Source organism: Hyperolius riggenbachi, chromosome 1 (genome assembly GCF_040937935.1).
Source record: "Hyperolius riggenbachi isolate aHypRig1 chromosome 1, aHypRig1.pri, whole genome shotgun sequence".
NCBI lineage: Eukaryota > Metazoa > Chordata > Amphibia > Anura > Hyperoliidae > Hyperolius > Hyperolius riggenbachi.
In genome coordinates, this window is record NC_090646.1 from 147,534,408 (window position 1) to 147,560,137 (window position 25,730).

The window sequence follows — 25,730 nt, forward strand, 5'->3', positions numbered from 1 at the left end:
TCGTCTGCTTGGCGTTCTGGGTCCATGCGCATGCACTCTCTGATCAGCCCAGGGTCATGCAGTATCCGAAGTATGCATATCTGGATGGAACACAAGACTTGGACTCAGAGTGGGCCGCTGCTGTGTCTGATCATGCTACACAACAGCAGCTGCAAACTGTGGAGGAGGTAGAGGTGCCGGAGGGATAGGTGATAAGGGCTTTTGCTGCGACTTGGGGACTCTGCTTTGGGTATTGTGGGGAGGGGGGGCGTATGCAGGGGAATTAAACAGGCTAAACTCTCTAAATACATACAGGGTGCATTTCTCTGTGTTTTCCTTCTGTCCTGTGCAAGAGTTCAGGTCCACTTTGCCATGTTAAATGTGGCCACTAGATGTCACCCTGCTTCAGCATGCTAAGCACAAGGAACAAAACGAAAATAAAAGGTTTTATTTTCTTTTTTTTTACATATTTTTATTGAATGATCAGTGCTATTCGTTCCAGCAATTGTTATTCATGATTTTATGCACTTTAATTGACTTAGATTCAAGTTCTGCCTTTAGATACACTGCCTCGGATTGTAGAACTAGTTTAATATGTTCCTAGTACAATATACAGTATGGTGACAATATTTCGGGGCGTATATGTGTGTGTGTATATATATATATATATATATATATATATATATATATATATATATATATATATATATATATATATATACACGATGCAGGGATCTGTAACTGGTTAATTATGTTTTGGAAACACTGCCTAATTATGTTTTTGGGCACACCATCTAGGTATGATTTGGGGTACACACAGGCTATTTCTATTTTGGGGACATGCTGTCTAATTATCTTTGGGCGAACACAGTGCCTGTTTATGTGTGCCTAATGGCAGGGCCGGATTTGTACTTTCCAGTGCCCTAGGCCTGCAGTCACCAAGCGCCCCCCCCCCCCCCAAAAAAAAATTGTCCAACACTCTGACTAGCGATCATTGGTTTCAATGGGCTCATCTCAGTTGTGCTGCTCTGCCCCCCATTCAACAAATAATTCCTGTAATTTGCGCTCCTGCCCGAATGTGCACAGCAGCCAATAGTGTTCTGGGCATGCATACTTGAGAAATGACGCTGATGTATGACCGGTACTTGTCAAGAATGCATAACACTGTACCGGCCTCGGTTGCTGTGCACATCTGGGCAGGAGCGAGAAATTACAGGGAGCGCGAGTGGCCAGAGCATACGTTGCTTCTTTGTCCTCTGTAGAGTTGGGCCGAACGGTTCGCCTGCGAACGGTTCCAGGCGAACTTTGGGGGTTCGCGTTCGCCTTAATCAGGCGAACTTTTGCGGAAGTTCGATTCGCCCCATAATGCTGTATTGAGCAAAACTTTGAACCTCCATATCACTGTCAGCAGACATGTTATTGCTGGAGGATCCGCCCACCCTCCCTCCTCCAAGCTAGGTCCTTATACCATTTGACTGCCTACACTAATTAGTTATGGGACAGCTGCTACACACTCTGCTAGGGAGATTTTAATTAGCCTCTTGTGGGCTTCCTCCCACCTCCCTCCTCCCTTCTACCTATTCCCTCCTCCCTCCTACCGGAGGGAGGAGGGTCTCTTCTGCCAGGGAATTATACTATTTTAAAAACCAGTATGCATCATACCATAGCTGGGAATCGAACACAGATCTCACTGTGTGATAGGCAAGTCACCCTAACCACTGTACCACTACAGTAGTAAGTGAAGCTGGCCTAAAATTCACCATTTATGCTCAATGCAATAGAAACATTAGGTTGCTTAAAGGAGAACTGTAGTGAGAGGTATATGGAGGCTGCCATATTGATTTCCTTTTAAGCTATACCAGTTGCCTGGCAGTCCTGCTGATCTATTTGGCTGCAGTAGTGTGAATCACACCAGAAACAAGCATGCAGCTAATCTTGTCAGATCTTACAAAAATGTCAAACACCAGATCTGCTGCATGCTTGCTCAGGGTCTAGGGCTAAAAGTATTGGAGGCAGAGGATCTGCAGGATAGCCAGGTAACTGGTATGGTGGGAGGTGGGAGGAGGGAGGTGGGAGGAGGGAGGTAGGAGGAGGGAGGATAATTAAAATCTTTCTAGCAGAGTGTGTAGCAGCTGTCCCATAACTAATTAGTGTAGGCAGACAACTGAGTTAAATGGTATAAGGACCTAGCTTGGAGGAGGGAGGGTAGGTGGTGTGTATTTCACTCAATCAGGTGTGCCTCCAGGTATCAGAGCTGTTGAAACATGTTTTCTATCATTTTCCCAGCCAGTAGAATTTTTTCAAAGTTCGCCTACCCATTGAAGTCTATACAGGGTTCACGAACCGAAAATCGGAGGTTCGGCCCATCTCTAGTCCTCTGTGCGACTGGCTGCAGTCAGAGCCACAAACAGGTGACAGGGAGTGCGAGTGGCCAGAGCATGTGCTGCTTCTTTGTCCTCTGTGCGACTGGCTGCAGTCGGAGCCACAAACAGGTGGCAGGGCAGTGCGAGTGGCCAGAGCATGCGCTGCTTCTTTGTCCTCTGTGCGACTGGCTGCAGTCAGAGCCACACACAGGTGACAGGGAGCGCGAGTGGCCAGAGCATGCGCTGCTTCTTTGTCCTCTGTGCGACTGGCTGCAGTCGGAGCCACAAACAGGTGGCAGGGCAGTGCGAGTGGCCAGAGCATGCGCTGCTTCTTTGTCCTCTGTGCGACTGGCTGCAGTCAGAGCCACACACAGGTGACAGGGAGCGCGAGTGGCCAGAGCATGCGCTGCTTCTTTGTCCTCTGTGCGACTGGCTGCAGTTGGAGCCACAGACAGGTGACAGGGAGCGGGAGTGACCAGAGCATGCGCTGCTTCTTTGTCCCCTGTGCGACTGGCTGCAGTCAGAGCCACAAACAGGTGGCAGGGCAGTGCGATGGAGAGAAGCCCATCCAAAACAGAGAACAGGTAAGTAGCAAACATCCTGTCAGGACCCACTTTGGATGTTCTGTTGTAATTAGAGTGGACCTGAACTCAGAACTTCCTCTCTGCTCTAAAAGATACGCAACAACATTACCTTTAAATAAAAAAATTTCTTTGTTACAGCTGATACAAATCCTGCAATAAATATGCAGTGTGTCTACTTCCTGCTTTTATGGAAGCAGACATATTTTTAACATCCTGTGCTTTCAAATGAGCTTAGCTGTTTTGGCAGTCAGGTGACACAGTGTAGAGATTAAATTACAACTTGTGACACAGAGGAGGGGGAATTAGACAGGCTCTCTAAATACATACAGGGTACAGTTCTCTGTTTTGTTTCTGTCCTGTGCAAGAGTTCAGCTTCACTTTAAAGCATCTGAATGACATTTATTTATATTTGCTGAAAAATCTATGCATCTCTTTTGAATGCTGAATGTACATATGGTGGTGTGCTCTAACATATTGACAGTATACGGAAACAAAGTCTGAAGAAGGCTTATTTAAATTGCCTTTAAAACATTTTTTAGGGTAAATGAGGCATGTAACATCATGTTTTTTTAATGATGTGGGGACTTAAAATCCCTTTCTCTCTCAGATGGGAAATCCAAGTTTGCTAGGACAGTGCTATTCAGATTTTAAAAAATATCTGAATTGCTATTCAAAGTTCGGATAGTGGAAAAAGTTCAGATTATCTGGGTAGTTCGGATACCCAAATATTGGATGAGCACCGCTGCTCAGGTGTCATTTAAAATGACAATTTAGCAATGAAAGGGAATAAAACAGCATTTTTTATCCTGCAGTCTCATAGATTTTAGGAGCTGGAGCACAGAAAATGAGTCAGGAAAGAGTTAACTGAGGAACAGAAGAGACCACTGCTAGCTAGGAAAAAAAAGTCTTAAAGAGACTCCGTAACAAAAATTGCATCCTGTTTTTTATCATCCTACAAGTTCCAAAAGCTATTCTAATGTGTTCTGGCTTACTGCAGCACGTTCTACTATTACCATCTCTGTAATAAATCAACTTATCTCTCTCTTGTCAGACTTGTCAGCCTGTGTCTGGAAGGGTGCCAAGTTCTTCAGTGTTGTGGTTCTGTGATGCATCTCCCCCTTCCAGGCCCCTCTCTGCACACTGCCTGTGTATTATTTAGGATTAGAGCAGCTTCTCTCTTCTCTCTTCTCTCTTATCTTTTACAAGCTGGATAAATCCTCCTCTGAGCTGGCTGGGCTTTCACATACTGAAGAATTACATACAGGCAGAGCTGTCTGCACTGTGCAGGAAGAAACAGCCTGAAACTTCAGTGCATGAGAGCAGAAGGGGGAAAGAAACACACAAATGATCTCTTGAGATTCAAAAGGAATGCTGTATACAACCTGCTTGTGTATGGATGTATTTTCTATGTGTGGACATACTGTACATCAACCTACTTCCTGTTTTGGTGGCCATTTTGTTTGTTTATAAACAAACTTTTTAAAACTGTTTTTAACCACTTTTAATGCGGCGAGGAGCGGCGAAATTGTGACAGAGGGTAGTAGGAGATGTCCCCTAACGCACCGGTATGTTTACTTTTGTGCGATTTTAACAATACAGATTCTCTTTAACAACAGTCATAAATTAGGATTAGATAAATTAACATCTGCTGAGGTCAGTGTCAAAGCTGTAAAAAGAGGTGAAGAAACTGCAGAGCTCTCTGATGTTTGGGAATGCCTGCATTAAAACTCAGCGGAACTTAGTTCTATCTGCTTTGTAATGTAAATCCCTGGTATTTCTCACATCGATCTGTAAGTCTATCATACAAAGAAAGGAATGGATTATCAGGTGACCGTTATGATTGATCCTGATTGTTTTAACACATTAGGAAGTGAGAGAGAGATGTAGGGATTGGGGAACTCTGGAATTCAGCTATTAGTGCAGAGCAGGGCGCTGGCTGGCTGCGCTGCGGGACCAGAAGAGATGATTTACTTTAACATATGACCTCTTCTCTCTCCAAGTCATGCCGCCCTTCTTATCTTATCTAATTTTATCGCCCTAGGCCGTGGCCTCCCTGGCCTTTCCAGAAATCCGGCCCTGCCTAATGGTGTATTGCAGGCCTTATTAAGTTGTGTACGGAAAATGCTACCCTATTGTGTAGTTTGGGGGAAAATACTGCCTAATTATGTTGTGGGGAAACCTTGCATATTTATTTGTAGAACATGCATCCTGATTATGATGTTTGGGGGACAGTTCCTCAATATGTAGTTTGGAAGGGAATGCTTCAAAAATTATATTGTTTTGGGGAGCACTGCATACTGATTTGTTTGAGGTATACTCTGCCCAGTTGAGCTATTTGAGAAGATATGCTGCCTAATTATCCTGTTTTAGGGGACATGCTTCTTATTATGTTAGGGGGCTGTTATTCATTATAATTATGTTTGGGATCAGTGGCGTAGGGAATTTGACACCCGGTGCTAATTATTTACAGGCACCCCCCTCCCCCCCCCCCCCCTCAAAAAAAGAAAAAACAAAGCAAAACAACAAACAACCAGGTTTTTTATGGGAGGGTTGACGGGTTGGGGTGCCGCACATGTTGATGCAAATTTTGGGGGAGCTAACTGTTATGGAACTCTGTACTCTATACAGTGCTGCAGAAGATGTCAGTGCTATATAAATACACAATATTAATATGGTAGGACAATAGACTATGGTACGATTAGATTGTGAGCTCCTCTGAGGACGGTCAGAAAAGGGGGACATATGACAGAGGTGGATGCATAAGAGGAGGGAGGATAAAGAGGTAGAGGCACAAGACAGAGAGCCTGGTGGGAGAGGAGAAATGGCAGGAAGACCTCTCACCAAGACTGCAGACGTCACCAGTGCTGTTTGGCAGGGACATGCTGTTAAAAGAAGAAACTAAAATCTGAAGAGAGGAAAGGGTCATGGGGGAAGACAACAGGGTGGGATGGGGAGCTGGGAAAAGAGATAAGATTACCTGCAATCAAGCAAATCTAAATTGCCTGGAGCTTGCTTCTCTGCTCACTATAAACGTTGTCTGTCAGCACCTGTATCACTGGCTTCCTCAACAGCAGCCTTCCCTGCATTATTGATTAATAACTCTGATCAGATTAAAGAATCATAGTCCAGGACACTCTGGTATTACAGCAGCCAGTGCATGTGGCTACTAATGATAGGCAACTTTTGAAGCACTAAACATATCCTGCCACCTCTCCCTGCTAATGTCCCAGCTGCAGCACAGTAATCATTCTCTCTACTCACCCTGCTGCTCTGCACATTCACTCACTGCAGGCTGTGTGTAGCGAGCGAGGAGACACATTGCCCATGGGACAGGGGGGCGGGGTGCTACATCTAGTGCAGGAAGTAGTACAGTCCCCTGCACTGCCTGCTGGTCCCTGGTGGAAGAACACTGTGGCTGAGCACCACAGCGGCACCCCTAGCCATGGCTACACCCAGTGCTGTGAGCACCTGCAGCCCTATGGTAGGTACGCTGCTATTTGGGATCAAACTTATGAGTTGGTGATTCTGATTCATGCAAAGTTTTGCTGGGCAGGCCCATTGATTTTACACCCATCCCAGGTTCATGCACATTTGGTCCTGTCTACAAGCTGTCACTACCATACCCACCGTTCACTATACATGCTGCACATTTTACTCTTTGTTGGCGCTACAATTCTTATGGTATCCTAGTAAATGCCTAATGCTGGCGCTTGTTTCTAGAAAGCAAGTGGAAGGCCCATCAGGCTTGCCCCCTCCTCCAGCTCCTTCAAAGAAGCCCTCAAAACTCAACTCTTCAAGCTTTCCTACCCCACTTTGCTGATGCCCTAACTTTCTTTGCTGAGAACCTCTTGATGAAGGCCCCTCCCCCCCCCCCCACACACACACTATTGTGTCCCCACCCCCTCCCTTTAGATTGTAAGAGCCTTTGGCAGGGCTTTCCTTAAAGAGGAACTGTCGTGAAAAGCTTAATACTTAAAACACAAACAAATAAGAAGTGCATTTCTTCCTGAGTAAAATGAGCCATAAATTACATTTCTCCTATGTTGCTGTCACTTACAGTAGGTAGTAGAAATCTGACATTACTGACAGGTTTTGGGCAAGTCCATCTCTTTATAGGGGATTCTCAGCATGGCCTTTATTCTTTATAACGACATTCCCTGAAAATGATTAATACAAACATGCTGGCCAGCCACCCTGCTCGCTGCACACTTTTTTGGCAGTTGGACTGAGCAACTACCATTCACGAAGTGCTTTTAAAAATAAAGAACATTTTGAGAACCTCCCCTATGAGAAGATGGGATAGTCCAAAATCTGTTGGTAATGTTAGATTTCTACTATTTACTGTAAGTGACAGCAGCATAGGAGAATAGTAATTTATGGCTCATTTTACTCAGGAAGAAATGTACTTCATATTTGTATGTGTTTTAAATTTTAAGATTTTCGCGACAGTTCCTTTTTAATGTGTATCATACTTGAAGTTGACTCTGCCAAATCAAATTTCTTGTAAATGCAAACTCACTTGGCCAAATAAATTGTTTCTGATTCTGATTGTGCACTCTACCCACAGAATAACGTGATCTTGAATTATTGGGACTACTACTCAAGTGCATGATCTGGCATTGTGTATCTTACTGTTTACTGCCTTTACAGGTGGTCCCCTACTTACATACAGGTTCTGTTCCAGGAGTTTGTTTGTAAGTCATGGGTTATACATAAAGAAACATGGATAAAGCATCTCCTTTTGGACAACTCTGGATTTGAACAAGGAATTATGTATTTTTCACACTAGTAAATGCAAGTGCATTTTTTTTCATGCTGGCATAAACACAGTGTCAGGAACTGGCACACCTGCAGATATGGTTCCCGACTGCCGGTTTGACCAGATCGAGAGGGGAGCAGCCTTATTCAAGCTACAACAAGTCTGTTGCCCCTCAAAGCACTTCTCACTGCCACCACTAGCTGCTGCTAGACACTTCAACGATCCTCACTCTGCTGTCGAGTGATCTGCACGCAGTCCGCGTTTTCGTATTCGGGTCAGCTTTGCGCTTTAGGCCAAATACGGGAAGACCACACACACAGTACAATCGTACAGTAGCATGGCACAATCAGGCACTGGACTCATAACGTAAATTACACTGCAGACTCTCTCTAGGCTATGAGCGTTGGCTTAGTACAGCAGAAGTCAAACTTATTAAATAAAGGTTTAATATTCCCGAAAAAAGTGGAACAATGCAGAAAATAATATATACAAAAGATTTACAAAAACAAAGTAAAAATTACAAAGGGTAAAAGTTACAAAGATACACAAGACAGTTTGCATAAAACATAAAATGGGAATAAACAGAAATTGAACTTTTACCAGCGCAAATGTCCAAATGGGCCGTGGAGGGACACAAATTTTCTGATTCGCTCAGGATCATCTCTAGCTATGCGCTACCCTCAGGAGAAGATGATTTTTAGGCATCTGGCCCTGCCTTTTATGCTGGGAGATATGCCTTGAGGCTGCAATTTCGTTGGGAAGGGGAGGAACTAGTTTTAATTAACTTTCCAGACATTTTCTATCTCCCCATAGATCTAATTTCCACAGGTAAAAGTATATTTTAGCACACACATCAAAAAAGACTTCCCTACTCCAAGTTACAGGTGACAAACACATTGGTGACAGTATTTCCTAGCAGATCAAAGGTAAGGACATGGCTGCTATTGGCCTAATTAGTCATCTCCTAATTAGAGGCTAGGTAGATAGTCCCTAATTGATCTATTCAATGCAGACAATAGTAGTTTTCCTGTTAGCCTTTGAAGTTCCCAGACTTAGTTGGTCCTGATTTGTATATTGGGACAAATCGCTGTCTACATGTACACAGAGTTCAAAAGCCATGCAGACACAGACTATTATTTGCCAAGTGGCTGCTAATTAGCAGCTCCCTGCTACCAGAGGGACTAAATGCAAATGTAGTTGTCATTTAGTTACATAGTTACATAGTTATTTTGGTTGAAAAAAGACATACGTCCATCGAGTTCAACCAGTTGAACCATTGACATACAGACAATCACAGCTTCCCCCAAAGCCAGACTGGGTTTTAACAGACATACACATGTGACACAGACAGAAAAGGAGAAAATATGGCTTCCACGAGATACAATATGGCTGCTATGTTCTGCATATTACCGTACCTATCATCATCACCACATAGATCCTCACACACAGCACAGGTGCACTTTTACTGAGTTTGTATGTGTTTGCATTTGTGTTCCCTCTCCTACTCAGTATAATCTAAATGCACACTTTTTTCAAAGAAATCCATTTTTTTCTGCCTTTAAAAAAATCGCACAGCATGCATGAACACAATGCAATGCCTACTGCAAACACTATAAGGGCTCGAACCCACTAAGCAGCCTTTTCTAAGCGCTAGTGATTGAGAAAGCTCTTGCTAATGCAATGCTATGGGGAATTTTATAAAATCACATCGCTCAAGTGGGATCACACCCATAGTATTACATTAGCAAGAGCTTTTCACATCACAAAGCGCTCAGAAAAACGCTCCTAGTGGGTTCCAGGCCTTAACCTCTTGACGACCGCGTTACGCCGGTAGGCGTGGCCGCGGCGGCAGCCCCAGGACCGCCTAACGCCAATTGGCGTAAAGTCCTGGGGCTCTGTTTTGCAGGAGATCGCGCGCAGGCTGCGCGCGCATCTCCTGCTTGGGGGGCGGAGCTCCGCCCGCCTTCAGTCTCCGAGCGGCTATTGCCGCTCGGGAGACTGTTAGACGGCGTGATCGCCGTCTATTTACTCTGTGCAGCAGACAGCAACACAAATATTTATTTTAAAAAAAATAAACATGGGGGGAGCGATCAGACCCCACCAACAGAGAGCTCAGAGAGCTCTGTTGGTGGGGAGAAAAGGGGGGGGGGGAATCACTCTTGTGCTATGTTGTGCGGCCCTGCAGCTTGGCCTTAAAGCTGCAGTGGCCTTTTAAACTAAAAATTGCCTGGTCACTAGGGGGGTTTAGCCCTGCAGTCCTCAAGAGGTTAAGGAGTTAGAAAAATTAGTGTGGAAGAGCCCTCCCTGTCCCCTTGGACCTCAGGAGCAACTCATGCCTTATTCTAAATGCTATTCATTGCAATAAATGTTTTCACGTGTTTGTTTATTGAGTTGTGTATTTTTTATGGTATGCACTATTTATTTTTATGCAGGAACGATAAATCTCATCAAAGTAATCCAAGCCAAGGTGAAATGGAATGCAAGTATGATATGGACCTTCCCAAGAAAGGAAAATGTTTGATTATAAACATGGAGAACTTTTCCTATAGTAAGTATTCAGTTAAGTAAATGCCACTGTTAGGCCTTTTTTCGAAGGGGAGCTGAAGGTGGTGAATTCACCTCCTGCCAGCGCCTCCTGTTCACCTGACAGACACTTACTAGCAGTTGGCTTGGGCAGTGGTCGAGTGCACCTTACAGTTGCCGTGAAGAATTATTTTCATTCACTGTATGCTTCACTGTTTGCGTCTTATCACTTGTGTAAGTTTTCCTCTCTGTTCTGTTGCATTGCGACCCTATTTTTACAGCTGTGTGAAAGAAGGTGAAGTCCGCTCAACCCTGCTGGATGAGAGCAGAGCAGGAACCAGGCAACTCATACCCCGACAATGGATCACAAAAAGGTGAAGTTCCGCTCATTGCTCCAAGTGTATCAAAAATCTTTATTAAATACAGGTTACATAGCTAAAAGATTCGCTAACATGTTTCGGACACACTCTGGTCCTTAATCATAGCATGAATCTGAATTAAAACATGGAGTTTAAATACCTATTTTTACAGGACACACAATGCACAACTGCGGCCTCTGTATCCCAAACCTGTGAAGTTAGGGCCGAAAATGGCACCTTGGGATACAAGTACAGAGACAACTGGAGCTCAGATAATGTTGTATATCTGATAGTAAGTGTGATAAAGGAAAATGGAAAGGATACTCATTCAAAATGGGTTGCTGTATAAGCAGCTTGTGTACCTACAGCATGTATAGAGTGTATGTGTCAGGCTAGTCTGGTCAATGACTATAGGCCAGGCTGTATACCCATATGACTGACCTCTAGGCCAGCCCTAACACCTGCGCAAACTCCTACCTAATGCAATTCTACAATACCCTGCAGGCAGATGTAGCATACAGACTGACAGAAAGTATCCATCAAACAAGCATTTAGGATTAAAGCACAGTATGCACTATATAGTCACCTGAGGCCTGAGATAGAGGCAGTCCAGATGATAGCAGGTGACAGCAGGCAGGAGAGGATTGGTAGTAATTGTTCAGCGCTGCGTAATATGTTGGCGCTTTATAAATACATCAAATAAATAAATAGTAAGCAGTTCAGCACTTAGCAGATGCGTCATCAGTTCAATCCAGAGTCAGACCAGGCAGAGTTCATGAGAGTAACCTTTAACAAGCAGGGGTCGATCCAGGCAGCAATCAGGGATATCCAAGAACAGGCAGAGTCGGCAATGGTTAATCCAATCAGAGAGCGTGGTCAGGAACAAAGCAAAGTCGGCAACAGAAGATCGATCTGGAAATAAGCTTGGTCAAGATACAGACAAGTCGGCACAAGATCAGCAGCTGTAAGCGCAGTCTCAGCAATAAGTCCATCAGAGGCTATCACAGGCAAGGACTGAGGGCGCTCACCTTATTTTTATACTAGAACTAACTAATCAAAGAAATAGGAATCCAAAGTGCCAAATAGTCTTGCAGCGCTATGTACGCATGCTGTCATTGTATACAGCGGTGGAGCATGTACTGAGGACGCGCCCGCCGCTTAGCCAATGGGAAGTGAGCGCCGTGTGCTCCACTGACATCAGAGCCCCGCCGAGACCCAAAGGCTTGCGCCTCAGTGTGGGTCTCGGTGTTCCGCCTCCATGAGCGGCGAGATGTTACAGTATGTGTTTACACAGGTAAATGCACTGTGCATGTGGGTAAGTGTACAAAATGTGTGGAGATATGTGCAAAGTGTACGAAGGTGGGTACAGTGCAGGTAAAACATTGTAATGGCTACAAAACATTAAACATTTTACAGTGGAAGGAATATTGCACAGTTTATGGGTTCAATGTTGTGAATACCTTGAAGAAGGATCGTGTAAAGCTGGACATACACAAATCGATTATGGAGCCATTTCTCAAGCCAATCAATACGTCTCCAACTGGCATTCAATTGATAGTGATCAGGGTTGTAACTTTAATGTGCTGGGCCCCATAGCAAAGCCCTGCAGGCTCCCACCCTCCTCTGCCACAATAGCGCAGGTAGTCTGTGTGTATTGCCCCAACAAGTTCTAGCAAAGCAGTAACAGTGGAGCGTGATACTTGATCTACTTCTAGTGGCGAGACAGGTCCTTACTTATCTCTTCAATGCAACTTCGGTCTCCAGTAGTGGAATAAGTATGTGCTTTATGTTGCTGCTGCTGCTCTGCCTATATTTTTATGGTAAGGTGAGAGAGAGAGAGCAGAACCATGCCATCTGCACAATCATACAAAAATGTATACAAAATATGATCTCTAGAGTATCCCTTTAAATTCCTTAGCCTGCTTTTAGAAAATCAGTGCTCTTTCATCCCACAGCCCTGCTCTGGGAAATGTGAGTGTTTGTTTATCCTCGTGTTTATCGCCAAGCAATCCCTCTTCTTCCCAGGAAGAGCTTAGCTATGGGTGCCATAAAAAAACAAACTCACCTCACAAGTCGTGGTCCCCTAGGGAAAGCCTCAATAAACCCTAAAACAGAGAGCCAGATCATGTAGCTCACAGATTCACTTCAAAAGACTTCGGATAAGAAGCAGTATACAGGGACGCATCATAAAAGTAATTAAAGTATACCAGAAGTGGCATGTGACATGATGAGATAGACATGGGTATGTACAGTGCCTAACACACTAATAACTATGCTGTGTTCCTTTTTTTTCTTTCTCAGCCTGAAAGAGTTACAGGCAGGGCCGAGCCTGGGTGGGTGCTGCGGGTGCAAGGCATCCAGGCGCCTGCCTCTGAGAGGCGCTGCCTGGCCGCCGCTCTCCCCCTGTGGCCGAAGCTCCCTCCCTCTAGGCGACGGCGCCGCGTCAGACCTCGATCAGGCGGGCGGGCGCTAGGACCTAGCACGCCGCACTGATATGCGGAAGTGACATCACTTCCGCATATAGAGCGGGTGCGTCCGGCGCCCTCTTTCTGGTCGGGTCGCCCGCTGATTGAAGTCTGAAGCTGCTGCAAGGTAAGGGGGGAGCGGCGGCGGCAGCGGCTGGAGGGAGGGAGGCAGCGCGCTCCTGTCACTCACTACCTAAACGGGGACCCTATACCTCTGCCAACATATACTGGGGAAATATACCCCTGGCTACATATACTGGGGACATATAACCCCGGCTACATATACTGGGACATATACCCCCGCCTACATATACTGGGGACATATACCCCTAGCTACATATACTGGGGACATATACCCCGGCTACATATACTGGGGACATATACCCCTGGCTACATATACTGGGACATATACCCCCTGGCTACATATACTGGGGACATATACCTCTGACTACATATACTGGGCACATATACCCCTGGCTACATATACTGGGCACATATACCCCCTGGCTGCATATACTGGGCACATATACCCGCTGACTACATATACTGGGCACATATACCCGCTGACTACATATACTGGGCACATATACCCCCTGGCTGCATATACTGGGCACATATACCTCCTGGCTACATATACTGGGCACATATACCCCCTGGCTACATATACTGGGCACATATACCCCCTGGCTACATACACTGGGCACATATACCCCCTGGCTACATATACTGGGCACATATACACCCTGGCTATATATACTGGGCACATATACCCCTGGCTACATATACTGGGTACATATACCCCCTGGCTACATATACTGGGCACATATACCCCCTGGCTACATATACTGGGGACATATACCCCCGTCTACATATACTGGGGACATATACCCCTGACTACATATACTGGGGACATATAACCCTGACTGCATATACTGGGGACATATACCCCTGCCCACATATACTGGGACATATACCCCTGCATACATATACTGGGACATATACACCTGCCTACATATACTGGGACATATACTCCTGCCTAAATATACTGGGACATATACCCCTGCCTACATATACTGGGCACATATATCCCTGGCTATATATTCTGGGGACACTGGCTGTTTGTCATTATGTGCATTTACTGGTGAAAATCTGTCTCTTATTATGTGCATTTGCTGGTGAAAAGCTGTCTCTTATTATGTGCATTTGCTGGTTAATAGCTGTCTCTTATTATGTGCATTTGTTGGTGAAAAGCTGTCTCTTATTATGTGCATTTGTTGGTGAAAAGCTGTCTCTTATGTGCATTTGCTGGTGAAAAGCTGTCTCTTATTATGTGCATTTGCTGGTGAAAAGCGGTCTCTTGTTACGTGCATTTATTGGTAAAAAGCAGTCTCTTGTTACGTGCATTTACTGGTGAAAAGCAGTCTCTTGTTATGTGCATTTACTGGTGAAAAGCAGTCTCTTGTTATGTGCATTTACTGGTGAAAAGCGGTCTCTTATGTGCATTTACTTGGGGAAAAGCTGTCTCTTATGTGCATTTAGTGGGGAAATTTTGTCATCTAAAAATCTTGAAAGGTTGGCAACACTGGCAGGCTGCGCGGCGCAACGGGAAAGATACAGGCAACCCACCTCATGCTTAGGCTTGGCAAGGGGGAGGAGCCGACGTCAGCGAGCGAGAGTAGGGTGGCCGCAGGCAGCCATAAATACGCAGTGTGTGACTGCGTCGCACTCGCAGAGCCTCTCAGCCTGAGTCAGTCCAGAGACTAGCAGACTCGCAGGAAGCCAAAGCCAGCCAGGAGCAAGCCCACGGAAGAGGGGTAGGAATGGGGTATCACATGCATGCGTAAAGAGGTGGAAGGTGTGGGTGTGATTAGGCAGGACATGGGTGTGGTTATGTGGTTGGGCGTGGTTAATTTAACCACTCCCATAGGCGCCAGAGAAAATCTTGCACCCAGGTGCCAGGCACCCCAGGCTCACCCCTGATATCGGGTATGGAAGTGGCTGACTCAGTCCTGACTCAGACAGGAAGTGACTACAGTGTGACCCTCACTGATAAGAAATTCCAGCTATAAAACACTTTCCTAGCAGAAAATGACTTCTGAGAGCAAGAAAGAGATAAAAAGGGTGATTTCTTATCAGTGAGGGTCACACTGTAGTCAGGTGGGTGCACTGTTAAAATTGTATTTAATGAATTTAAATATTATTATATATGTGATTCTTCATATGATCTACTTTGTCTTGTTACCCAAAAAAATGGAATTCCAGCATAAAACTTTTCTGACAGTTTATGGAAATTAGAACTCCTGTACATTTTTTTTTTATTGCTGTGAGTATCGTCATTGGTGTGATTCTCTTCACTTCCTTTGTGGGTGACATGACAGGAAGAGCAATTAAGATAATAATGAATACCTAGCAAAGGCTTCACCCTTTCCTATATTATCTAAGACTATATAGTAATAGTAATAAGTCCATCTTGCTGGAATTCCTTTTTCATTATTTTAAGAATTTGGTTAATGACTTTAGGATTTAAAGAAATTATTTTTGGGGTGATTGTTTTTTGTTGTTGTTGTAAAGCTCATATTAGAATGTGGAAGTGAAGTGATATAGTCCAAGACCTAGTGCAAAGAAAACCAGAGCAAAAGTGCAGCAGTTGCCTAGGACTGCCAATACATGAATATAAACTGTGATTCTGATTGGCGGCTCTCTGCCACTGAGCCAATTTTATTCTAGTTTCCCTAACAAACGTCCCTCTTCTCCTGCTAAAACCCCACTCTCCACCTTATCGATCTTAAAGGAATACTATCGATTGAAACGACTTTTTTTTAATACTCTATATTAGTGTACACATTACCACTAGTGCTAGGGGCACTTTATTTATTCACCCAGGTCTCTCTCTCGGTATCCCTGCTTAAATATTCATTTCTCACACAGCTCATAGTAGTTTGGGTCACCCTGAGCTGCTTGGTTACTCTGTCACACAGCTCACAAATATATTTCACTCTGTCACTCACAGCATGCAGGAGACATGAGGAGAAATAGGCTGATCTGAGGTGGTAACAGGTAACTAAATGAGCTGGAATATTGCTGGAATATAACTAGCTAAAGAAATAGTCTGTGTTTACACTCAGACTGGCTGCCTGCTTGAGGCGATTCACTCCAGGCTGCATCCAGTTTACAAGCTGCTAAGAGGGGCAGACCACTGTCTACAATTAGCATTATTAGTATCTTTATCAGTCAAGAGAAGCAAAGATAATAAACACACATTGCTAGAATATTTAACCCCTTACCACCATATCAATAAGATTCTTTCAGCAAGGTGATAATTAAACTATAAACTGAGGAGTTGATAGCAACTCCCCTGTGCAGAAATATGGTCTAACCCTCTGGGAGCCCTCAGTATTTAGATACATTTTGTATCCAACACTGACGCCAAATCTGACGGAGGATTTTACAGCTGAGAGGCTGAGCTGTGAGAGGAATCAAATTGCTCCTAGTACTCGTCCTAATGTGTGCTACAACATACAGCATTTAAAAATAAATGCATACATCGATAGTATTCCTTTAAGTCCCAACTTAAAAGGGAGGTCCGAGCTACATAAAAAAAGGGCTTCCTCCAGCCTCTGGCTGCCAGTATGTCCCTCGCCACAGCTCCGCTTCCAGACGGTAGCCCGGGGTCCCCACTGCTGCAGATGCCGACCTAGCCAGGTTCGCATCTAATGCGCCTGCGCGAGCATGCAGCCGCGCCAATTGTGAGCGTGCTGACGTGGTCTGGAGCATTCTGCGCAGTCGCAGTACTTCGCGCGCTTGCGCATGCTCAGTAGATGCCAGTGGGCATCTGCAACGGAGGGGACCCCAGGCCACCAGCTGTAGTGGGACTGCAGCGAGGGAAATATCGGCAGCCAGAGGCTAGTGGAAGGCTGGAAGCCCCTGGTAAGTAGATCTTTTTTTTTTCTTTTTCCTCGCATCTGTCCTTTAAACCTTTTGTCATGGACTGGTCAGGGTAAAACGTATGTAAATTATATTATCATAGATGATAAACTTCTCTCATTCAATAATATTCAATCCAAATACAATATAATTACCTACCAAACAATTATTTACTCACCACAGGCTTAGCCATATCCTAGTGAAATTAGATACCAAACTACCTCTTTTCCTGGGTTACCTACTGACCCACCTTAACTGTAAACTTACGGTCAAAGGAGCTTTATCTCTGTGGTATCCCCTACTACTACTCCTAAACCATTTGAGTAACTCATCTAAATATACTAAGGTATGGGGAGTCGATTTAAATATGATTTTTAATGTATCTCAAATGCTACAAGCAACCCGGTCACTACTTAAATTATCTCGCTCAAATTGTCAGTGGGAACTACATAAAAAATACTAACCAAATGATGCATTACTCCCAGATGCCTTGCCTCTTTCTCACCTATTTTTTCACCTATATCAGAATCAGAATCAGATTTATTTTGCCAAGTACAACGGGGGTTGTACCCGGAATTATTTTTGGCACAAACAGGGTCGGAGATGGTACAAACACATGCGTGCAATCCAACACATACAATCAGGTACAGTAGTACAAGTAAGCAAATACACACATACATATATACATATGCATACATATATATATATATATATATATATATATATATATATATATATATATACTGTATATACATACACACATATACCCACAGCCCTTAATCTGGTGAAGGACGCTTGGGGAAGTCAGGAGTGCTATGTGAGGGGAGCAGCCTTACCGTCTATCGGTGGCGCTCGCTCAGCTCTGCAGCAGTCCCAGATCCCCGCAGTGTGTTGGAGATGTAACCTAGCATCTGGCACACTAGTGCACATGCTCTGGGAATGCACGTTAGTGTTAGGGCTGGTTCACATTGGGGCGATTCTTCAGTGCTTTGCTGATCGCCAATTTGAGTACGGTATCAGAAGTAGATCTCTAATCCCATGTGATCATTTTGCTTTGCCTCAAAACTGGATAGAAACATTTTCTGACCCTATCTCATGACCTCTTACTATCTAATGCTGGGTACACACAATACGATTTTCCGCTTGATTTTCCCACCCGATCGTTTTTTCCGCTCGATTCTGCGCTCTTATCTTTGCTAATTTTTCTTATCTATTTCCATTCACTTCTATGAGAAATCGACCACAGATTCGATCAGAAGGAATATCGGACATGCCGGATATTATCTATCGGATCCATCTATCGAGCGGAAAATCGCACCGTGTGATCCCAGCATAAGATTTCTTGATGCATAGTTCACAACTTGGTGTATCGATTACCACTGTGTCTTACCACTTTCTGATAGTGAAATTGCAGTGTTTCTCTCAATATCATACGGGACCATAATATATAATTTTTCTACTTCTACCTTCTCGTTGTTTTATTTTACCTTTATCCTCTCTTTGTGGTTTGATACTGCCGAATGACCTTATTGCTTTTCATATTCTAGCTTCCTAAACCTGTGTGGACATGTAAATTGGGAAAATTGCTGGATGTTATAGACTTGTTATTATTAAAGGGAACCTAAACTGAGAGGGATATGGTTGTTTCCTTTTAAACAATACCAGTTGCCTGGCAGTCCTGCTGATCTCTTTGGCTGCAGTAGTGCCTGAATCACACACCTGAAACAAGCATGCAGGTAATCAGTCTGACTTCAGTCAGAGCACCTGATCTGCATGCTTGTTGAGGGGCTGTGGCTAAAAGTATTAGAGACACAGGATCAGCAGGAGATTCAGGCAACTTGTTTTATTTTAAAAGGACAAATCCATATCCTTCTCAGTTTAGGCCCCGTTCACACTGCACGCGTTCCCATCCGCGTTTCGGTGATGCGTGCAGGAGGCAGAAACACACAACATCAGACAGTGCACAGACTGCACTGTCTGATGTTCACACTGCATGCGTTCCGGACCAGTGCGGTCCGGGAACGCATGCTGCACGCATTTTTTGCAAAAACGCGTGGCTAACCCATTCATTTCAGTTAATGGGATTAGCCACGCAACGCATACAAACACGGATGACATGTTTTCGTATGTGTTGCGTTCCAAACGCACGGCCGTCCGCATTTGCTAATGTGAACATGACCTTAAAGAGAAACTCCAACCAAGAATTGAACTTTTTCCCAATCAGTAGCTGATACCCCATTTTACATGAGAAAGACAATGATTTTCACAAACAGACCATCAGGGGGCGCTGTGTGACTGATTTTGTGCTGAAACCCCTCCCACAAGAGGCTCTGAAGACCGCGGTACTGCTGGCAAACAGCTACAATGTAACAATGTTCAGAGACAGGAAATAGCTGTTATTAGCTGTCTAACAGCCAGAGCAGCTAGAAACAGCTAAATAACCTGCCCACAGTAACAATGTCACCATGTAATAAATGTCAGAATGTTAATCTGGGAGAGGAAAGATTTTACAATGAGCAAACACTGACTAAATCATTTATACATAATTATGGTAAAAAATGAAGCACTTTTTTTACTACATTATTTTCACTGGAGTTCCTCTTTAAGGTTCCCTTTAATGGATCATATACTGTATACTCTATTTCTTGCTAGAAGGTAGTTGTATTTGTAGATAGTTTGTTATCTCGTCCGTTCTATGTGCACAGCACATTTTGTTCACCATCATTGCACAGATAATTATGTGCCTGTTTTTGTTTTCTGTTGTTTCTCTCCAGTCATAGGGAGTTTTTGTTTTACTGCTGACTGTTTTCACTTAACCACTTTACCCCCACTGGTGCGGATATCTCTGTCCCTTTTTCCATCCTTTCACCCCAGGGATTGAGATATCCGCACCTCCCGCGCTACCGCCGCTGTCCGTGCTCCCGCTCGCTCGTGTGCACGCTCCCCCCGCTCGTGCACGCCGCCGCCCGCTCGCACGGAGATCAATGAACGGGAAAAAACTTTCCCGTTCGTTGATCTAAGCCCCCACAATGGTCAGCTGCTTCTATGAGAAGCAGCGCAATCATTGTGATTTTCCCAGCCTCATTGTGCTTCCTGTAAGCGTACTTCCGGACGCTTACAGGTCGCATGAACAAAAAATCACTGTGGCCATCTTGTGGCCAAATAGTAAAACTACACCCTAAAGCATTTTTCATATACACATACATTAGTTTTACACAATAAATTAACTCCTTACCTCCCACACTCCCCAATTTTTATTTTATTTCAAAAAAAAAATTACAATAAAAAAAAAACATAAATAGTTACCTTAGGGACTGAACTTTTTAAATATTTATGTCAAGAGGGTATAACACTGTTACTTTATAAACTATGGGCTTGTAATTAGGGATGGATGCAAAACAATGCACCTTTATTTCCAAATAAAATATTGGCGCCAAACATTGTGATAGGGACATAATTTAACCGGTTTTATAACCGGGACAAATGGGCAAATACATTTCATGGGTTTTAATTACAGTAGCGTGCATTATTTAAAAACTATAATGGGCGAAAACTGAAAAATAATGATTTTTTTTCCTATTTTCCCATTAAAACACATTTAGAATAAAATAATTCTTGGCATAATGTCCCACCTAAATAAAGCCTAGTTGGTGGCGAAAAAAACAAGATATAGTTTATTTCATTGCGATAAGTAATAATAACGTTATAGACGAATGAATGGACGGAGCGCTGAAAGGTAAAAATTGCTATGGTGTTTCAGCGGTAAAACCCCTCAGTGGTGAAGTGGTTAATGTTTGTTTCTATGCTACTGTTTGTATATTATCAAAACTTTAAAAAAAATGTACTAGTTTCCTTTCCAATTTTCTGGATAAATTGGTTCCTTATTTAAACAGAAGTGATAATAATGATTTATGAAAACATTTTTTACAGCTCAAAAACTAACTCCTTTGTGTTTTATAGAAGATAAAAAACAACAAGTATTACCGAAACGTCCTGGTACAGATCAAGATGCACTTTCCCTAAGAAAAGTCTTTGAGTTAATTGGATTTGAGGTACAGATTGAGAAAGATCCAGCATACAAGGAATATGATGAAATAATGAAGAATGGTCAGTATTACTGCACATCATACAGTACATCTAATAATCTGCTTGTCAATACTGTAATATTGGCCTCTGTTTACTGCAAAAATTATATGTGTAATCATTACATTATGTACTATCCATACATGTTTGATACCTTCTTAATAAGTCATACACATTCATTTTATAATTATTTTCTTAAAGGACAACTGTAGTGAGAAGACTGTGGAAGCTGCCATATTTATTTCCTTTTAACCACTTGAGGACACACCCTTTACCCCCCCTTAAGGACCAGCGCTGTGCTGAGTGATCTGTGCTGGGTGGGCTCTGCATCCCCCAGCACAGATCATGTAGCAGGCAGAGAGATAAGATCACCCCCCTTTTTTCCCCACTAGGGGGATGATGTGCTGGGGGGGTCCGATCTCTCATGCCTGCATGTGGCTGGCGGGGGGGGGCAGCTCAAAGCCCCCCTCTGCGGCGAAGATCCCCCCTCCCTCTCCTACCTGCTCCCCCGCCAGGAGATCAGGGCTGCACAGGACGCTATCCGTCCTGTGCAGCCAGTGACGGGACGTCCCCTGTCACATGGCGGCGATCCCCGGCCGCTGATTGGCCGGGGATCGCCGATCTGCCTTACGGCGCTGCTGCGCAGCAGCGCCGTACAAATGTAAACAAAGCGGATTATTTCCGCTTGTGTTTACATTTAGCCTGCGAGCCGCCATCGGCGGCCCGCAGGCTATTCACGGAGCCCCCCGCCGTGATTTGACAGGAAGCAGCCGCTCGCACGAGCGGCTGCTTCCTGATTAATCAGCCTGCAGCTGGCGACGCAGTACTGCGTCGCTGGTCCTGCAGCTGCCACTTTGGCGACACGCGGTATGAGTGCACGGTCGGCAAGTGGTTAAACAATGCCAGTTGACTGGCCATCCTGCTGATCATTTGCCTCTAATACTTTTAGCCACCCCCCTCCCCCGGGTCAGAGTCTCCCCTTATAAAAACAGCATCCTTTCTCATGTACATTTGTATTTTGGCACTTGATATTGCTAAAGTTACTTTTTTGAAATATCTTTTCTTTTTCCATCCCTGTACTCTATTCTAACCTTAACCTTTCCCCTTTTAACACCTAACACTAATATGTGACATGACTATGTACTCTTTAACCTCCTTGCCGGTCTAATTAATCCGGCAAGGAGGTGGCGCAGCACTTTTTTTTTATTTTTTTATTTTTAAATCATGTAGCGAGCCCAGGGCTTGCTACATGATAGCCGCTGAGCGGCGGCATCCCCCCACCCACTCCGATCGCCTTCGGCGATCAGAGTAAGCAGGAAATCCCGTTCAGAACGGGATTTCCTGCAGGGCTTCCCCGGTCGCCATGGCGACGGGGCGGGATGACGTCATGGACGTCGGGACGTCACAGGGAATCCCGATCCGCCCCTCAGCGCTGCCTGGCACTGATTGGCCACACTGCGCAGGGGTCTGGGGGGGGCGGGTAGCGGCGAATCGGCGGCGAATCAGCGGCGAGCTGTGCGGCGATCGCGTACTACACGCAGCTAGCAAAGTGCTAGCTGCGTGTAGGAAAAAAAATTATGCAAATCGGCCCAGCGGGGCCTGAGAAATCCTCCTGCGCAGGTTACCCTGAGCTGAGCTCGGGATAACCGGCAAGGAGGTTAAAGTGCCACAGAATATGTCAGTGCTACATAAATACATAATAATAATATGGTAGAACATTAGATTATGACTATGATAGGGATTAGAGTGTGAGCTCCTCTGAGGACAGTCAGTGACATGACTATGTACTCTGTAAAGTGCTGCAGAAGATATCAGTGCATTATAAATACATAATAATAATATGGTAGGACATTAGAGTATGACTATGGTAGAATTAGATTGTGAGCTCCTCTGAGGACAGTCAGTGACATGACTATGTACTCTGTAATGTGCTGCAGGAGATGTCATTGCTATATAAATACATAATAATAATAATATGGGAGGACATTAGACTAGGATTATGGTAGGATTACACTGTGAGCTCCTCTGAGGACAGTTGGTGACATGACTGTGTACTCTGTACAGTGCTGCAGAAGATGTCAGTGCTATATAAATATATAATAATAATAATAATATGGTAGGAGATTAGGGCAGCATAATGGTGTAGTGATTAGAGCTCTTGCCTTGCAGTGCTGGGTCCGCGGTTCGAATCCCAGCCAAGTCAACATCTGCAAGGAATTTGTATGTTCTCCCCGTGTCTGCATGGGTTTCCACCAGGCACTCCGGTTTCCAAAAACATACAGATAAGTTAATTGGCTTCCCCCTAAATTGGCCCTAGACGAAAATACACTACAGGATACATACATAGACATAAGACTATGGTAGGGATTAAATTGTGAGCACCTCTGAGGGACAGTTCAGTGACAAGACAATATACTCTGTACAGCGCTGCAGAAGATGTTAGTGCTATATAAATCCTAAAATAATAATAAATTGCAGTAGGACTATGGTAGGGTTAGAGTGTGAGCTCCTCTGAGTATAGTCAGTGATATGCCTATGTAGTCTGTAAAGTGCTGCAGAAGATGTCAGTGCTATATGAATACTGTACATTTGCAGAGGGTGAAAGATAGTAATTGAGATGAGAAAAGAGATTGTTGGCAAACAAAGCAAGACAGAACAGGTGGGCAAAGAGATTATGAGAGAGACAGCAAGTAAAGGAGTAGAGAAAGTGAAAGGGGTGAGAAGGGAGGAAAGCGAGAGATAGTACAGTATTACATCACTTTACAATTGCAATAGTGCTAATTGTTTGTCAGCCATTGTTATTCTCCAAGTATATTTTATCTGTGCATGCCCATTTTCAGAATAAAATAGTGCTGCCTTTACAGCCCCCTCTCCCCTCCAATACCACACACTCTGCAAGGAAGAAAAGTCTGCACCCACAGTGACTGCTCATCACATTCTTGTCCCCCTGTGAGAGTCACAGTGCAGCCTTCACACAGCAATAACAGGGTAGCCTGTCAGTGCACTATTCACACTGCAGCTGACCAGACCCTGCCTGGAGAGTTTATGCTCCATAGAGATATTAACCCATTCGCGTTCCGTCGTTTTCACGTGAGAAATGTTCACCTCCCATTCATTAGCCTATAACTTTATCACTACTTATCACAATGAACTGATCTATATCTTGTTTTTTCCACCACCAATTAGGCTTTCTTTGGGGGGTACATTTTGCTAAGAGCCACTTTACTGTAAATGCATTTTAACAGGAAGAATAAGAAAAAAATGGAAAAATTCATTATTTCTCAGTTTTCAGCCATTATAGTTTTAAAATAATACATGCCTCCATAATTAAAACTCACGTATTGTATTTGCCCATATATCCAGGTTATTACACCGTTAAAATTATGTCCCTATCACAATGTATGGCGACAATATTTTATTTGGAAATAAAGGTGCATTTTTTCCATTTTGCATCTATCACTATTTACAAGTTTAAAATAAAAAAAAAATAGAAATATTTCATCTTTACATTGATATTTAAAAAGTTTAGACCCTTAGGTAAATATTTACATGTTTTGTTTTTTTTATTGTAATGGGGTTTTTTTTATAGTAAACATTTTATTTGGGTAGTTTTGGGAGGGTGGGAGGAAAACAATAGATTTATAATGTAAATGTGTGTTAATTTTTTTTTTTTTACTTTCAGTTGTAGTATTACTTTTTGGCCACAAGATGGCCATGAGTTTGTTTACATGACGTCACTCTAAGCGTAACACACGCTTAAAGCGATGCATGGGGGAGGTGGCAGCCAGAAAAAGCACAGCTTCCGAGAGAAGCTGTCGCTTTTTCAGCGGGGGAGAGGAATCAGTGATCGGGCACCATAGCCCAATACATTGATTCCGTGGCTACCGAATCCGCGGCCGGGAGTGCGCGTGCACGCGCGCGATCGGCCGCGGGAGCACGCGGTAGCGCGCATGGTTCCTGGACGTAGATTCTACGTCCATGAACCAAAATAGGTTAACAATGCTCCCTCTTCCCCCTGTACAGGCCTAAGCTGACAATACTACTCCCCATCCTGCATGTATCTGCTTAGCTCTCCTCCCATCTCCACTAACATGATGCCGAGGGGAGGGGCTAGCAGATCTGTCATCCTGGGGCCAGTGTTGCCAACCTTTCACGTTATTTTTTTACTGACAAATACCTAAAAATTTACTGACAAAAGATTTTTTTACTGACGAATGGGCGTGGTCACACAACAGAATGTGGGCGTGGTCATGGGTGGGGCCAAATATACATGATTTTAGTATTGCTGTAAAAGGTCTGCCAGGGAAGTTTGAGCTCTGCCATAGTGTTTTCCCCCCCCCTTCCCCCAAAATACATGTAATCTTACAGCATTTCACCAAAAATCCACGTAATCTGGCAGAGGTTCTTCCAAAATACAGACAATATGGCAGTGGTTCCCCAAAAATAGATGTAATCTGGCAGCAGCGATTCCCCCAACATACACATAATCTGGCAGCAGTTCCCCAAAATACATTTAATCTGACAGCAGTGGTACCCCAAAAATTGGTAGCCCCAGGTCTATAGGTGTCCCCAGAATAGGTGGCCAGGGGTATAGATGTCCACAGAACAGGTAGCCAGGGGTATATGTGCCCAGTATATGTAGGCAGGGGTACAGGGCCGGTTCTAGACTGACACGTACGAAGGGGCAGTCA

At 44.1% G+C, this 25,730-nt stretch overlaps 1 protein-coding gene across 1 annotated transcript in view; it reads left to right on the forward strand.

The window, feature by feature from the left end:
• Window positions 1-25,730, forward strand: part of LOC137567897 (caspase-3-like) — a 161,870-nt gene that overhangs the window by 93,207 nt on the left and 42,933 nt on the right. The window contains exons 3-4 of the mRNA XM_068278713.1: window positions 10,118-10,233; window positions 20,917-21,063. Coding sequence (XP_068134814.1) covers window positions 10,118-10,233; window positions 20,917-21,063 — 263 coding nt within the window. The remainder of the gene's footprint in view (window positions 1-10,117; window positions 10,234-20,916; window positions 21,064-25,730) is intronic.